Source organism: Eubalaena glacialis, chromosome 4 (genome assembly GCF_028564815.1).
Source record: "Eubalaena glacialis isolate mEubGla1 chromosome 4, mEubGla1.1.hap2.+ XY, whole genome shotgun sequence".
NCBI classification, from domain to species: Eukaryota; Metazoa; Chordata; class Mammalia; order Artiodactyla; family Balaenidae; genus Eubalaena; species Eubalaena glacialis.
The window spans coordinates 175,420,201-175,437,189 of record NC_083719.1 but is presented as its reverse complement, the minus strand read 5'-3'; the positions used below and the strand labels follow the sequence as shown (position 1 = coordinate 175,437,189).

The 16,989-nt window shown below is 52.9% G+C and overlaps 2 protein-coding genes across 3 annotated transcripts in view; one reads left to right on the top strand and one right to left on the bottom strand.

The window, feature by feature from the left end:
- Positions 1 to 12,297, top strand: part of C4H19orf44 (chromosome 4 C19orf44 homolog) — a 25,748-nt gene extending 13,451 nt beyond the window's left edge. The window contains exons 5-9 of the mRNA XM_061190291.1: positions 2,800 to 3,217; positions 4,944 to 5,039; positions 6,438 to 6,604; positions 8,721 to 8,802; positions 10,462 to 12,297. Of these exons, the coding sequence (XP_061046274.1) occupies positions 2,800 to 3,217; positions 4,944 to 5,039; positions 6,438 to 6,604; positions 8,721 to 8,792 (753 nt within the window). The 3' untranslated portion in view covers positions 8,793 to 8,802; positions 10,462 to 12,297. The remainder of the gene's footprint in view (positions 1 to 2,799; positions 3,218 to 4,943; positions 5,040 to 6,437; positions 6,605 to 8,720; positions 8,803 to 10,461) is intronic.
- The window catches only part of CHERP (calcium homeostasis endoplasmic reticulum protein), a 21,518-nt gene continuing 13,808 nt past the window's right edge, over positions 9,280 to 16,989 (bottom strand). For both annotated transcript variants that reach the window (XM_061190289.1, XM_061190290.1), the window contains exons 10-17: positions 15,891 to 16,326; positions 14,331 to 14,569; positions 13,177 to 13,310; positions 12,396 to 12,482; positions 11,837 to 11,980; positions 11,634 to 11,750; positions 11,055 to 11,149; positions 9,280 to 10,777 (exon numbers count right to left, since the gene is read on the bottom strand). In XM_061190289.1, the coding sequence (XP_061046272.1) occupies positions 10,584 to 10,777; positions 11,055 to 11,149; positions 11,634 to 11,750; positions 11,837 to 11,980; positions 12,396 to 12,482; positions 13,177 to 13,310; positions 14,331 to 14,569; positions 15,891 to 16,326 (1,446 nt within the window). In that variant the 3' untranslated portion in view covers positions 9,280 to 10,583. The remainder of the gene's footprint in view (positions 10,778 to 11,054; positions 11,150 to 11,633; positions 11,751 to 11,836; positions 11,981 to 12,395; positions 12,483 to 13,176; positions 13,311 to 14,330; positions 14,570 to 15,890; positions 16,327 to 16,989) is intronic.

Genomic DNA, 16,989 nt, shown 5'->3' with positions numbered 1-16,989 from the left:
TACCAAAACCAGACAAAGGTGTCACACAAAAAAACTACAGGCCAATATCACTGACGAACATAGATGCAAAAATCCTCAACAAAATATTAGCAAACAGAATCCAACAGCACATTAAAAGGATCATACACCATGATTAAGTGGGGTTTATCCCAGGAATGCAAGGATTCTTCAATATATGCAAATCAATCAACATGATACACCGTATTAACAAATTGAAGGATAAAAACCATATGATCATCTCAGTAGATGCAGAAAAAGCTTTTGACAAAATTCAACACCCATTTATGATAAAAACTCTCCAGAAGGTAGGCATAGATGGAACCTACCTCAACATAATACAGTCCATACATGACAAACCCACAGCCAACATCATTCTCAATGGTGAAAAACTGAAACCATTTCCTATAAGATCAGGAACAAGACAAGGTTGCCCACTCTCACCACTATTATTCAACATAGTTTTGGAAGTTTTAGCCACAGCAATCAGAGAAGAAAAAGAAATAAAAGGAATCCAAATCAGAAAAGAAGAAGTAAAGCTGTCACTGTTTGCAGATGACATGATACTTTACATAGAGAATCCTAAAGATGCTACCAGAAAACTACTAGAGCTAATCAATGAATTTGGTAGAGTAGCAGGATACAAAATTAATGTACAGAAATATCTTGCATTCCTATACACTAATGATGAAAAATCCGAAAGAGAAATTAAGGAAACACTCCCATTTACCATTGCAACAGAAAGAATAAAATACCTAGAAATAAACCTACCTAAGGAGACAAAAGACCTGTATGCAGAAAACTATAAGACACTGATGAAAGAAATTAAAGATGATACAAACAGATGGAGAGATACACCATGTTCTTGGAATGGAAGAATCAACATTGTGAAAATGACTACCCAAAGCAATCTACAGATTCAATGCAATCCCTATCAAACTACCAATGGCATTTTTCACAGAACTAGAACAAAAAATTTCACAATTTGTATGGAAACACAAAAGACCCCGAATAGCCAAAGCAATCTTGAGAAAGAAAAACAGAGCTGGAGAATCAGGCTCCCTGACTTCAGACTATACTACAAAGCTACAGTCATCAAGACAGTATGGTACTGGCAAAAAACAGAAATATAGATCAATGGAACAGACAGCCCCGAGATAAACCCACGCACATATGGTCACTTTATCTTTGATAAAGGAGGCAAGAGTATACAATGGAGAAAAGACAGCCTCTTCAATAAGTGGTGCTGGGAAAACTGGACAGCTACACATAAAAGAATGAAATTAGAACACTTCTTAACACCATACACAAAAATAAACTCACAGTGGATTAAAGACCTAAATGTAAGGCCAGACACTATAAAACTCTTAGAGGAAAACATAGGCAGAACACCCTATGATGTAAATCACAACAAGATCCTTTTTGACCCACCTCCTAGAGAAATGGAAATAAAAACAAAAATAAACAAATGGGACCTAACGAAACTTAAAGCCTTTTGCACAGCAATGGGAACCATAAAGAAGACGAAAAGACAACCCTCAGAATGGGAGATATTATTTACAAACGAAGCAACTGACAAAGGATTAATCTCCAAAATATACAAGCAGCTCATGCAGCTCAATATCAAAAAAACAAACAACCCAATCCAAAAATGGGCAGAAGACCTAAATAGACATTTCTCCAAAGAAGATATACAGATTGCCAACAAACACATGAAAGGATGCTCAACATCATTAATCATTAGATAAATGCAAATCAAAACTAGAATGAGGTATCACCTCACACCAGTTAGAATGGCCGTCATCAAAAAATCTACAAACAGTAAATGCTGGAGAGGGTGTGGAGAAAAGGGAACCCTTTTGCACTGTTGGTGGGAATGTAAATTGATACAGCCACTGTGGAGAACAGTATGGAGGTTCCTTAATAAACTAAAAATAGAACTACCATATGACCCAGCAATCCCACTACTGGGCATATACCCTGAGAAAACCATAATTCAAAAAGAGTAATGTACACAATGTTCATTGCAGCTCTATTTACAATAGCCAGGACATGGAAGCAATGTAAGCATCCATCGACAGATGGACGGATAAAGAAGATGTGGCACATATATACAATGGAATATTACTCAGCCATAAAAAGAAATGAAATTGAGTTATTTGTAGTGAGGTGGATGGACCTAGAGTCTGTCCTACAGAGTGAAGTAAGTCAGAAAGAGAAAAACAAATACCGTATGCTAACACATATATATGGAATCTAAAAAAAAAAAATGGTTCTGATGAACCTAGGGGCAGGACAGGAATAAAGATGCAGACGTAGAGAATGGACTTGAGGACACGGGGAGGGGGAAGGGTCAGCTGAGAGTAGCTTTGACGTATACACTACCAAATGTAAAATAGATTTTACATTTATTTTACATTTATCCCTAGTGGGAAGCAGCCGCATAGCACAGGGAGATCAGCTCGGTGCTTTGTGACCCCCTAGAGGGGCGGGATAGGGAGGGTGGGAAGGAGATGCAAGAGGGAGGGGATATGGGGATATATGTATGCATATAGCTGATTCACTTTGTTATACAGCAGAAACTAAGTCAACATTGTAAAGCAATTATACTCCAATAAAGATGTTTAAAAAAAAAAAAAAAGAGTTCTGCTCACGATACTCAGCCTGCCCAAATCTAGGAAGGACAGCGTGGACCCTCACCTGCTGGGCCCTTGGGGTGCCCTCAGTCTAACTCAGTGGTATTCCGAGCTTGTTGCTCATTCAAAAACACTTTCCAGTGACCTCTGCCATCCTTTGTTTTAGAAAGAAGGTCAGGGGGAAAAGGCATCCAGCAAAAGCCCCTGGGCTGGGGCCCCCCCCTCTGGAAGCGAGATTTCTGAGTGCCTGAGCCAGCGGTCCGTCTCGTCCCCTGGACCCAAGGGCACTTCTAGCCTGGGGTCAAAGCCTCAGGAACCTACGGCCAGCACAGTGAGCTCGGCTTATTCGGAAGATTTTGAAAAATCCCCCAGTCCAACAGCATCTGAGTCGATGGCCCGTTCTGAGGAGCCTCCTGACAGGATGCTGGCGACTTGGTCTGAATTTTCTGCAAGCCTGAAGACAGGCCTTCCTCCACCAACTCCCAAGTCTCGGAAAAAGTGGGCCAGGGGTGTTAGAAGAGTCATGGTGAAGGAGATGGCTGTGCAGACCCTCGATCCCGCCTTCACCTACCAGTGGGCTAAGGGTAAGCATGTTGGTTGGAGGAGGGAGGGGCAGGCCAGCGGCAGCGACAGGCAGGAACCCCGGGGCCAGGAGGTCTGGGTGTCGTCATTAGCTGGGGGGACCTCAGCACCCTGTTTCCTCTCTCACAGAAGAGGGGGGGCTCCTTGGGTACTCCCCACTGTCTTCCAAGCTCTAAAACACTGAAAGGTTTCAAACCAAAGACTAAGGCAGTGGTTCTCAGCTGGGGTGATCCTGGCCCCAGGGGACAGACATCGGCAAGGTCTGGGCGACGGGAAGTCTATGGGTGGAGGCCAGGGGTGCTGCTCAACATCCTGCAGTGGCCAGGACGGCCTGGCCAGAGAGTGACCCCGCCCCAAATCTCAGTGGTACGCAGGGTGCCAGGAACCGCCTTCCGGGACAGCGTGTCCTCAGGCACTTTGTGGGGCCCCAGCATGGGGCTCCAGGGGCTGCTGTGTCGCCCACCTGGCTGGTTGTCTGAACTCGCTGCGTTTGTCGGTGGATTCTTTTCTGGGGTGCAGCAGGCACTGCTCGTCGTTTCTCCTGTCCCCAGCATTGGTCTTGGCCCTTCCGGACGGAAAGGTCGCTTTCTTGTAGCGAGTCTCCTGCTCCCTTTTCTTGTCTAGACAACACCCGCAATACAGACAGAGCTTGTTGTTTCCAGACTGTGCGCTGGGGTGCGGTTCTCCCTTTGTCTGTTCATTTGGATTTGGGGGGCTTAGTCATACATCCGCCGGGACCTCACACCTGGCTGGAGGCGTGACTGTTCTGTTTCTCAGGGAGGAAGGTCAGTCAGACGAGCCAACTCAGATCGCTAGAAGGTGTTCAAGGGGATTGTAAACCCTGGTTCTGTGACTCAGAAACCTGTGTCCCTCTCCAGGTCCTCCTGCTGCCTTTCTGACAGCCTAGCCTGTGGGCAGCAAATGTGCGCATTTTTGTTTCTTTTTTGCAATTTAAAGAGATGGACACGGGGTGGGGGGAAGGGTAAGCTGGAATGAAGTGAGAGAGTGGCATGGACATATATACACTACCAAACGTAAAATAGATAGCTAGTGGGAAGCAGCCGCATAGCACAGGGAGATAGCTCAGTGCTTTGTGACCACCTAGAGGGGTGGGATAGGGAGGGTGGGAGGGAGGGAGACACACAAGGGAGGAGATATGCAGATATATGTATATGTATAGCTGATTCACTTTGTTATACAGCAGAAACTAACACACCATTGTGAAGCAATTATACTCCAATAAAGATGTTAAAAAAAAAAAAAAGTGAAAAATAAAAAATAAATAAAGAGATGCTTTCATAAAACATTGGTGGTGCTGATTTCCTAGACGCGGCCTGACTTTGAAAGGAGGGAGAAAAAAGGCAGCGTAAATCAACCGGCCAGTTAGAATCCAGGGAACATTCCGAAGCCCTCAAATAGCTGTGGAAGGAGGGCAGAGCCAGGGGAGGGCACGATGCCACAGTTGTCAGCCGCGCTGGGCTGTGGTGACCACTTCAGCCAGCACACCTGACTTGTATATTGAACAGGGAGAACCTACCAGAAAGATGGAGGCAGGTTTGGGAAAATTTTAAAAGGGGGAACGGTTAAAAAAGCAAGGAGGGTGGCCATCACATTCAGAAAGAGAAAAGGACAGATTCACGTAGCTTATTTCAGCCTCACACCTGTTGATGAGAAAGTCATTGCTCTGAATCCTGCCCACTCACCTCTCCCCCTTTGTCCTTGGGACAGCGGCTGGCGTAGCGGCCATCGGACCAGCCCTGGGAGGTGCCTACGTGGACCCCTCGCCCATCGCCAGCCACATCGTCAGTGCTGACGCCATAGAAGGTAACAGCCCAGCTCACCTTGTGGGTCCCTTAGGTCAAGGACACCGATGTTGGACAGAACAGGAAGGCTACCAGGAACATACCTATGAGCCTTCCACCCCAACAGGGCCATCTTTATTTTGTGTGTTCCCTTCAGAGCCTTTCTGTCCAGAATCCATAGGTGTTTTCCTCTGGAAGACACTCAGCCAGTACTGAGCGGCCCAGTCCTGTGGACACGACACTTGCCTCCTTGCTGAGTGTGGGAGAGTCGTGGGGCCCTGGGGAGGTCCAGCCCGGCCTCGGGCAAGAGGAAGACGCCCAGCAGCCACCTTGGGAAACCCAGTCTGTGTCAGGTCCCGCGGGGCTGCTGATGACTCGCATGACACAAGCAAGGATCCGTCTAGAACCTGCTTTTTTTCCCCCATTTCCATTTTCTTAACATTTTTAGAAGATGAAGATATTAAGATATATTGGTTGCAATAAGTGAAATATTTATATCCTTAAAAAAAAAATCTCCTGTTTTTAAACACAATATTAACCTCAACGATTTTTCCATGTTACTGTGTAGTCTTAGTAATGATCATTTTTAACAGTTGCAGTTATTTTTTTTTAATTTTTAAATTTTTAAATTTTTATTTTATTTTTTGGCTGCGGTGGGTCTTCGTTGCTGAGTGGGGGGCTACTCTTTGTCGCGGTGCGCAGGCTTCTCATTGAGGTGGCTTCTCCTGTTGCGGAGCACGGGGTCTAGGTGCGTGGGCTTCAGTAGTTGTGGCACACGGGCTCAGTAGTTGTGGCTCGCGGGCTCTAGAGCGCAGGCTCAGTAGTTGTGGCGCACGGGCTTCGTTGCTCCGCGGCATGTGGGATCTTCCAGGACCAGGGCTCGGACCCGTGTCCCCTGCATTGGCAGGCGGATTCTTAACCACTGCGCCACCAGGGAAGCCCTGGTTGCAGTTATTTTTAATTGTACTTTTATTTAGTTTATTATTATATTTTAATTGCATTTTAAATTATTTTAATTATGTGTTTAAAAATTCATAGTGTAAAATTTACCCTCTTCCCCATTTTTAAGTGTACAGTTCAGGAGTGTTAGATTCGCACCGTGCGGTTGCAGTTTGGGGAGCCGTGTCACTGGCCTTCTTTCCTTGTGTTGGACGCTGAGGTTGAGGCTTCCGGTTCTGCCTGGAAGCTGAGCTGAGGGTGTGAGATCCACACAAAGTCAGCGAAGAGAGCGGTTCATTTACTGCCGAGTAGAGAGAGGCACAGAATAGGCGAGGCCTTTGCTGCTTCCGAAGGTGGCAGCACCTGCAGAGAGCATCCCGACACAGTCCACGGTTGGGGGCTGCAGGGCCCTCGCGGGGAGCGGGACTGGCCAGGGGGATGGGGCCCCGGGGGCTGCCGACTGACACGGAACCTGGTGCAGCCCTGACAGCGTACAGCCCGGCCGTGTTCGCACTCAGCGATGTGCTGAAGCAGCAGCTGAGCCTGACACAGCAGTTCATCGAGGCCAGCCGGCACCTGCATGCATCCCTCCTGCGCTCCCTGGACCAGGACTCATTCCATTACCACACCCTGGAGGAAACTAAAGAGGTGACCATGGTGCAGCTAACCCTTCCCGGGAAAGAGAGGGCAGGCGGCTTCCCACGCTCAGCCCGGGGTGGCGGGGATGCTGGGGGCCCAGCCACCTTCACCTTCAGTCCTCGTGGAAGGAGTCCTGTTCTCTCTTTGGCCATGACCAGGGCTGGTACGGGGCAGGGGCACTGAGAGCCAGCCGCAGCCCAGGCTGTGTGTGACCTCGGACCAAAGGTGACCTCCTCGGTGAGGGTCCTGTCCCTCTACCGACCGTTCCCGTGGGCCACCACAGGCAGGGCCCCTCTCCTCAGTCCCAAGGGCTAAGCTCAAGGGATGTCACACTCACCTCTATTTTTCCCTCCAAAATTTATTTTTTTGTCTGATTACAAAAAACATTGTATAAAAATTTTGTTGGAGATATGTAGCTTATAAAGTTCTCCATAATTTCAGAGATAACTATTACCAACTTGATATATATTCTTTAGATTTTTCCTATGTAAAATATAAACTGTTATGTACATGTACAATATTATATCTTACATATTTTATACTATGTATAAAATATATAGAAGAGGTATAGTATTTATATATAATAACATGATATATATATTTCTTTACAAAAATGGCATCATACTATATGAGTTGTTCTGCATGGTGATTTTTATCATTTTATCTACAAATATTTCAGTATATATTTCTTAAAAATAAGGACTTTAAAAAAATAGTCACAATACGAGTATACCAAAACCAAATTGACTTTTTTTGTTTGTTTGTTTTGCTTGTGGGATCTTAGTTCCCTGACTAGGGATCAAACCCATGCCCTTGGCAGTGAAAGTGCAGAGTCCTAACCACTGGACAGCCAGGGAATTCCTGCAACATTTTTTTTTTTTTGGCTGCATTGGGTCTTTGTTGCTGCGTGTCGGCTTTTCTCTAGTTGTGGCGAGCGGGGGCTACTCTTCATTGTGGTGTGCAGGCTTCTCATTGGGTGGCTTCTCTTGTTGCAGAGCACGGGCTCTAGGCACGCGGGCTTCAGTAGTTGTGGCTCGCGGGCTCTAGAGTGCAGTCTCAGTAGTTGTGGCACACAGGCTTAGTTGCTCCATGGCATGTGGGATCTTCCCGGACCAGGGCTCGAACCCGTGTCCCCTGCATTGGCAGGCGGATTCTTAACCACTGCGCCACCAGGGAAGCCCTAAGTTTTCTTGATATCATTAGATATCCAGTGTTCAGACTTCCACTCATCTCATAAAAGTTGTACCTTTTGTTCCTATTTTTTTCATCAGTGTCCAAAGTGGTACATCAAGATCGTTTGATGTCTTAATCTAGAGCAGTGGTTCTCAGCCCTGAGCAGCGTCAGACCCCCGAGGGCCTGACCACTGGGGTTGTGTTGGCAGCAGGGTGGGCCTAGCAGTGGGCGTTTCTCCTATGGGCCCGTTGGGGACCCACTTTGAGAACCACTGCTCTAGAGGTCTTCCCCCCTCCCCCACCTCTTTTGTTTCCTTGCAGTTTATTGGTTGGAAGAAAACAGGTTGTCCTGGGACTTCCCTGGCGGTCCAGTGGTTAAGACTCTGCGCTTCCAGTGCAGGGGGTGTGGGTTCGATCCCTGGTTGGGGAACAAAGATCCCACATGCCGCACGGTGTGGCCAAAAAAAAGAAAGAAAATAGGTTATCTGACAGTTTCCCACATTCTGGACTGGGGTGATTGCTCCCCAGTGGAGTCCTTTTAACTTGTTCCTCTGTTGGATGTGCATCAGTTGATTGGATGCAGGCTGAAGTGATCTGACTACGTCACCTGCCTGCAGCCCACGTGTGGCTGCCTGCTCTCTGCTCCAGGCCCACACCCTGAGAGTGGCACCTAAGTCCTTCTCCCCAACCTGTGTCCTCTGAGGGCACCCCGGGTAGCCCTGCCCCTCACCATGGTCCCTCTTCCCTTCCAGGCTCAGTCAGGGCTCGCCCCTTGCAGGGTACCTGCCCGGAGGCTGCCTGGGTTCCCCTCTCCTCTTCTGTTTCCATTGCCACCTGGCATCCCTTCATTTTTCCCGTTAGCCCCTTAGCACAGGCACCGTCTCCAGGACGCAGAGCCTCAGTAGCCTGAGGCAGCAGCGTTGATGGCTTCCCTGTGTCCTCTGCCCCACAGTACATCAGGCAACACAGGCCCACCCCGCTGACCATGGAGGAGGCCCTGGAGGAGGTGAAGAAGGAGCTGTGAACGCCGGGAGGTGAGATAGACTCATGGGTCTAAGGAGCTGGTCCTGTAAACCAGCCATGACGCTCACACCTTAGTTCCCAGGGGACATTCAGCAGTGGGGGCAGGTGGCAGCCAGGACTCACCTGAGAGGAATCCCAGCTGCAGCCTTTTCTAGCTGAGTAGTTGAGCCCTCCCAGCCCCCATCTCCTCGGTGTGCATGGCACCCAAGAGGACGTACCACAGGCCAGTGGAAATGGAACCCCAGGTGGAGCTGTCACCACTCGTGGCAGGACAGAGGATGCCAGCCTGTCTGGAGCCACATGGAGCCACAAGGAAACAGGACCAGGCGTCCATGCCAGGGACTCCCAGGAGACACCAGGGCAGAGCTTCTGACCCGCCTCCACAATTCAGACAAAGTCTGCGCTCGGGACGCACCTCCTCCCTCCTCAGCCTGAGCACGCTTCTGACTTAAACGCACAGAGAAAAAGGTCTTTAAAAAAAAGTCTTTATTTGAAGGCAAAACAGTAAAATCCACAAGAAATTGTTAACAACACGTTTACATTTTATCCTGAATCAGACACGTTTGAACAATTCACAGCTACAGGAAATCTAGAACAAAATCAAATATTTTATCACATCAGGTGGAAAAGTTGGAGAAAATTTTGCATCTTATTGAAAAGAATTCTTCCAAAATGTTTCTGTACAAATAAATGGCACCGCACCAAGCTGCCCGCAGATGCTGAGTGCAGCCGATCCCAGGCGGTCGCTCAGCAGCTCCCGGCAGAGGCGGCTCCCTCCAGCCTCACCTCCCTTTGGGGGCGGCTTGGGGCAGGCAAAGGAAGTGACAGAGCAGGAAGCAGGGCCGGTGGTCGCTCTCCACACTCTGGATGTGAATGGGCCGTTGCACGTGAGTGCTGGTGTGTGGGTTCCTCTCCGTGAAAAACACAAGTAGACACTAAGGGTACAGATTCTCCAAGGGTGTCATCATTACGTGACCTGGAGATGCCTCAGATAAGTTTCCTCAGAACCTTTTGTTTCTGCAGGGAACAGCAAATGGCTAACGTTCAAAAAAAAAAAAAAACCAAAACCAAAAACAAAAAAACAAAAAAAAAACACCTCAACTTAAACAGCTTAAATAACTAAGGGCTAGTATGTCTCAGAGGAATCAGGTTTCAAATTATCTCACTGGGTATCAACCTAGATCAGTATTCTTTTTTCTAAAACTAAACCATTTGGAGTAAAAATGAAAACCCTGTTTAACTTTGCAAATCAAAAAGGTTTTGTTTTTCCATTTTTAAAGAGTGAGCAGTAGCAGCGCCTGGCCTGAGCCTCCTCATAACACAACTGATGGGCGAGTGGGAGGGCCGGCCCCTTGGGCTGGGCTGGCGGGTGCCCTCAGGGCCCCTCCTCCATGCACTCCCACTGGTTGTAGAGGCTCAGGCTGAGGGGAGCTGGGAGACAGCCAGCCGTTCCTTCAGATGACAAGAATTCTTATCCAGGGGTCTTATGTTTCTCGCTTCACTGTCCAGGGAAATAAGCTCATTGTCGAGTTGGCTGGGCATCTCCTCATGACTCCTGCTGCTACGTTAGAGCTGGTTTGCAGGTGGGGCCTGGGCCTTCCGCGCCATCAAGCGTGGCACTCGTCACAAGGCCTGCTGAAATCTTCCTTCTCTTCTGTCGCTCCCCACAGATGGAGACCGTGTGAGAACCGAGCTGTCCCTACCGTCTTCCACTGCCAGTAAGCCAAGAAGGGTCCAACAGCCCTCGCTGCCGGTGGCCGGCCACTGGCGTGGCTCCCTGCCCGCGCTGCGCCTACTTGCACTCGTCCCTGGCCTTCATGCGGGCGATGAAGGAATAGCTCTTGTTCCTGCGGTAGTTCTCGTAGGGGTCGTCCAGGGCCACGCCCACACCCTTGTACTGGTCCCACTTATCCCGGACGTCCCCCCCCTTGATGGGGTCCTGGATTCCTTGCTCTTTCACGCCGAGGCCGCCAGATCCGCTCCAGCCTGAAGAAGAGAGGGATGAGTGGTTACGACCCACAGAGGAAGCTGAAATTGTGGTGCACTGACCCTGACATGAAGTTAAATGGAAATGCGTTTGGAGAGTCGAACGACATGCAGACATGCAGTTTATAAACGGGAAACTAAGGTAGTAAGAAAGGATGCTCAGTAAAAACCCTGCAGGCTCAGAAGTTCTGGTCATGAGTTGGAACTTCCTCTGACTTCATCATCCCCCAACCACGGATGCCCAGAGCGGATTGTTCCGTCTTCCCAGGAACCTTACCCATTTTCACCAGCATCTGATGTCCTTTGTTCTCTTCCCCGAGCCTGGAGTCAGGTATAGGAGGTGCTGAATTAGAACCCAGACCAGCCGAGGAACTAAAATTAAGACAGGTTACGTCTTTTAAAAAAGAGCTGATACATTTATTGGAATGAAAACTTACAATATTACAGCGTGTAGCTTATATGAAGGGTCACCAGCGTGAGATGGACACACACACACACATTTCGTGTCTCTAGCCTTCTTCTTTATCCTCTTCGCCGGCAGATAAGGGGGTTCCCTAAGATGGCGGCCCCTGCCTCACACTCAGCGGCACAGGCAGACCACACTGGACCCGTAAAACGGTTAGAAAATACAGAGCGCAGCCACCGCCTCAGGCTTTACAACGTGACTGCAGAGGTAACAGCGAGGTGTGAGACGAGGTGCCACTGTCACTGTGCTAGCGCTCGGGGGCCCCGAGGTGCTGCCTTGGCGCGGGCCACCGCGAGCGCGTCTTCTAACAACACGTTTCAACATTCACAGCAAAGCATCAGAGGGTTCCAGCGCTACCAGAGGTCCTGACAGTTAAGACAGAAATCTTACGGCGGGGTGGGGCTCCTGGACCGCGACCGACGTCTCCTTCCCGGGGAGTAGGACTTGGACCGAGAGCGAGAGCGGGTCCGGGAGCGGCTCTGTGAGGAGCGTGATCGGCTGCGGCTCCTGCGGGGCCAGGGGAGAGGGGGCGGGTCAGCGCAGCTGCCGAGGAGCCTCAGGCCTTGCATCCCGAGAGGCGCGGCCCTGCCTACCTGGATCTGGAGCGGGAGTAGGAGCGGGAGCACGAACGAGACCTTGACCTTGAGTACGAGCCGGAAGACTTGGAGGACCTCGAGTTGGAGCGGGAGGAGGAGCGCCCTCGGCTTTTGGATCTGCTCCGAGACCTCGAGGGTCCGCTGTGGGGAGAGGCCTGGTGAGCCAGAGCCCCTCCATGGGCTGCGCCCAGCCCGCCCCAACCCCCAACTCTAAAAGACCCCCGATGTGCCCAGTCCAGGTGCAGACACGCCTTTCACATCAGGGTTGAATACAGACTATGGCAAGCTTCTCTCTCGTACTGGTGTTTTAACTTCGGCCTTGTGGGAAACAGCTCCTGGTGGCTCACAGCACCTTTATCGTAGGGTGCCAGACCCACGACCCAGGCAGAGGCCAGAACTGACCCCCCTCTGCCTGCGCCGGGCACGACACCACAGCGCGCCTGTCGGCAAAGGCAGGGCTTGCTCCCAGCTGACCTAGGACGAGATGCACTGCGGAGGACTGACCTCCACACAGGCGGCGGGGAGGGGGCGGCGGGGTGGGCGTGTGCGCTCTTACCTGTTCCTCTTCTCCTGGCCTTTCCTCCGCCGGGCCCGCATTTTCGCTCGGAAGAACTCATAGAGGCCGTTCTGCTCCCAGCCTTCACTGTAAGACATGGGCGTCCCCTGTATGAACGCAAGCCTCCCTCCCACAGGGAACTTGTGAAAAACTCACCAGGAATAAGCCCTACCCGACAGGCCTTCCCTCTTTCACTCAGGATGCTGAGCAAGGGCCCAGCACAGAAAGCACTCGGGTGGTCACCGCCACAGGGCTGCCCTTTCTCAGAGGAGCGACCAGGCCCAGAGGCCAGGCCGCCCGCTGGGAGGTGGAGAGGCTGGATTGCGCTCCCAGCGCTTCGTGGCTCTCACGCCTTTCCATGCTGGGCTTTCTCCAAATAGTTGAAGAGGGTCTCAGGGTTACTGTAACTGGGGACGAGAAACTCTTGATTTGTAGGCGGATAGGCCCGTGGCCCCAAACAGGGCAGGAGACGATTTTAACTGAAGCGAGGAGGCCGCTGGGGGAGGGGATCCTGAGGTAAGCTCTTGTTCTGATGTCTCTAACGTGGTAAAAGCCTTTTATCGAGGGCCACTCTGTGCATGGCACACATCACGCAAGCTGGGGGAGAAATGGCATCTCCTAACCACATTTTCTCACCTGGGCCTCACACCGCCCTGGGCGGAAGGTGGGACTGTCCAGAGTCTTTCTTGTGAAGCAAACTGGGGAAGACAGGCCAGGAGAGGGGCCAGGGGCCTCCCCTCCCATCACCAGCCCCAGCGCCTGGTCTCCCGCAGTCCCGTACCTGTTCCTGGGTCTGTCGTGTGAGGGAGGGCTGTAAAAGGCCTCCACGGCCGCCAGCAGCCTCTCACTGGGTGGCATGGGGGGTGGGAGGCGGATGTCTTTAGGATCCAAAGGCTTGTACTCGTGGTCTTCCAGCTGCAGCGGAGAACACAGCTGTCACTGCTCCCTGCTGGAGCCCATCCAGGGAACTGCGGGGGCTGGGGGACCGGAGAGCCGGGGGCGGGACACAGTTGCCCTGCGCATCAGAGTGCCTCACCCGGCCCTTCCTGGGAAACCCCACCCTCCTGGAGGGTTTGGCCACACCAATACTTCAATTCCTAAATGGGGTGGTTGAGGGCTCCATGGAAGTCGATAGAAGCTACAGAATTCTCTCTCTACAAAAATGCAGAGAAGACATGGCCTCCAAGCTCAGGTAAAGGAAAGACCCCTGTTAATTCACCGACACGCCGTGGATCCCAGACGCCCTCCCCTGCCAACCACCGCCTTGTGCCCAGGCGCCTACCCCAGGGGCCCCGCCATGTGCCCCTTTCTCTGCTCCAGCTCCTACCCCGAGGGCAGCCCCGCTGGCCCCTCTGCCTCTGACTCCCCTTGCTGCCCCAGCGTGACCTGTCTCAACTTCCAGTATGCTAGTGTCTCAGAGGGGATGGGGAGTGGCAGTGACCAGTACAGCCAGCATGACCCTCAGAGCACCCTGAGCCCCAGCCCTGGCTCCCTTCTGACCCCCTCTCCTGCCTTGCTCACCTTTCTCAACTGGAGACCACCCCTTTTCTGAGAAATCCCTGTCGTCAGCCCCTGGGCAAGGTGGCTTCCAAAGGCCAGGACCAAGAGGACCTGCACCTCAGGCCCAGCCCAGCCCAGCCCAGCCCACTCTGAGCAGCTACCAAACTTGCAGCCCCAGGAGGGAGGCTCGGAGGGAGCAGAGGGGGACACGGGCCTTGCTTGCAGCCACACGTGAGCACGTGAAGCGGTGTTGCTGGCTCAGGCACATCCTCTCTGACTACTGGTCAGGCTCACTGGGGTGCGGGAAATGAGAGGGGCAGGGGCCCTGGGAAGCAGTGTTTTGTAGCCAATCGGGAAATGGGTTCCACCTGTGAACTTTCCACGTGGAGACCAAGCATTCAAGGCTAAGCTTGGCACTCAGCTCGGCAACATTACCTTCACGAGGGGGGCCATCAGCCCGGCAGGGAGATCGAAGTAGGGCACATTGGGGACCAGGCTGGGGTCGTCGTGGTTGATGTGGGGAGGGCCCTGTCGCCGCATATGAGGGGGCTGCCCGTTGAAGCCGTGGGGAGGAGGGCCGAAGTCAGGGTGCTGGGGCCCACCCCAAGGCGGGTGCTCGTTGATCCCAGGGTGAGGCATGCGGTGGCCGGGATGGTGGTGAGGGGGTCCCATCTCTGCAAAACAGAAACTTGACTCAGGCCTGCCGCAAAGTCGAGAGCTGGGCAACGCCAACAGCCCGGTCGAGCTCTCCAGGGTAATAAGCGCAGTGGAAAGGGGCTCAGAGTGGGGCAAGGATGCCCACATCCACTTCCTGGGCAGCCCTGCCCAGCACCAACCCTCCAGCTGCTTCATTCACTGCTCGGGGCCACAAAGCAACGGGGCAGGAGCCGGGGCTCAGAGTGGCCTGTCCTGCACCCACAGCAGCACCTGACAGACCTCATGGGTGAAAGAAAGAACCACAAGGGAAATCACATAACCTTCAAACAGCCATGTATGAGCCAAACCGTGTCCCCTGCAAATTCACCCCCAGTACCTGAGAATGTGACTGCATTTGGGAATGGAGCCTGTAATGACTACTTTAGATGAGGTCCTATGAATGGGCCCTGATCCAATACTGACTGATGTCTTTCTAAGAAAAGGAGATTAAGACACAGACACACACAGAGAAGACCATGGGAAGACACAGGGAGAGGACAGCCATCTACAAGCCACGGGGAGAGGCCTCAGTAGAAACCAACCCTGCTAACACCTTGATCTCGGACCTCCAGCCTCCAGAACTAAGTGCCAGAGAAGAATTCCCTGTTGTTGGAGGCACCCAGTCCATGGTACTTTGTTACAGCAGCCCCAAGACACTCACAACAAGTAAGAAACCTGCTACTGGTCTCCAAGCTCAATTTACAGTCAAGAATGGATTTGAGGATAAAGATTGAAGAGTAGGAGAGTTGAAATGAAATTTTTTACAAAACACAAGATCGAGAAAACTAAAGATTCTTCAAAAAGAAAACGGAACACCTGACGAAAACAGCAAGACAAGGAGCAGGGAATGGCACAAGCGCTGCCGGGCCTGGACTCAGTGGCTCGCTCACTGCCTGTCTGCCCGCCGTGGGGACTAGGGAGTTCCTTTTCCTTTCGGAACCCCATCGTCCTTCCTCTTTTGCGAGATACAGGGCCTCACACCTCAACAGCTGGCCTGGTGCCTGGCGGGTGCCCACACTAGGGTCGCCGGTCTGCCCTCCTCTCCCCACCTTCCTGAGGGACCGAGCTGGGCTCCTCTGTCACCCTATGACCCTCCGCCTGTCACCCTGGCTCAGGGCACACCAGGCCACATGGCAGGACCGCCAGCAGTGCCACCAGCCCGCTCAGAAGGCCGATCCATCAGGCGCCTCTTCCAGGCCCTGCCGGCGAGTGACCTGACCTTCTCAGGGATCGCAGGGCAGGAGAGGGACGTGATCCCTGGCCCGAGGACGGTGCCCCCGAGGGCGACCTCGCACTCACCGGCTTGGAAGTCCCCCTGAGGGTAGTCAAAGCGGTGAGGGTAGGGCGGCCGCTCGAAGGGGTGCCGAGGGGGGAAGTCGTCCTGCATGAAGCGGGGCGGGAAGCGGTTGAAGTTGTGTGGGTGTGGCGGCTGGCTGAACTGCGGGTGCTGCTGGTGGGGCGGGAAGGGCCCGCGGAAGTGTGGCGGCCGCTGCATGCGGAAGGGCGGCTCGCGCTGGCCCCCGCCCCAGGGCGGCTGCTCGTGCTGGCTGTTCCAGGGGCCCTCGAACTGGTTGTTCCAGTTGGGGTCGGGCTGACTGTTCCAGGGGGCGTCGCGCTGGCCATTCCAGCCGGGGTCCCCACGCTGCTCGCCCCACATTCCCTCGTGGCTGTTGTTCCAGGGCGGGCAGTGGGGCGGCCCGCCCTGGTGGTGTGGGTAGGGGGGCTGCTCGGGAGGCTGCAAGGCAAAGAGCGGATGTGAGACCCGGCCTGCACTGGGCACGCGAGGCACCCAGCAGGCACCTGCTGACCTCAGTCTCCGGCGGTGGAGGCGGCCCAGCCCCGAGCCCAGCACCCCCTGGAGCTGCAGGCCTACCAGCAGAGCCCGCCCTGCTGCCACCTTCACTCTGACGTGTGCAGAGGGTGCTGTGGTGCCCGCCCGTCCCCCAGGCCCAGACTCTCAAATGCTGCACCTGCATCTGGGCTGGGGAGCACCCCCCAACCCCATGCCTGACAGAAGCTGGGGGACGAACACCAGCCCACGAGCCCCTCAGTGGGACAGTGCAGGGGTGCGGCCCCACCACTCCCAGGGCACAGAGGCCGAGCCGCAGGGCCCACAGCAGAGCCCGCCCTGACGACACCCCGTCCCTGCCTGTTCTCCCTTCCCTGTCACTTCTCTCCCCTACGCTGCCTCCTGGGGTCACCTGCCCTCTCACATCCTTATCTCAAGAGTCTGCTCTGTTACCAGGAAATGGCTTTCCGTAGGCTGAAGACCATAAGCTCTGGAGCTTGCCCAGCTGCTGCTTTGAAGACTTAAAGAGCCAGGACTGCACCCCAAACTCAGGGCCAGGGTGGCCTGCGCCTGGGTGAGGCTGCCCAGAGGGCCACCTCTAGGGTCAGG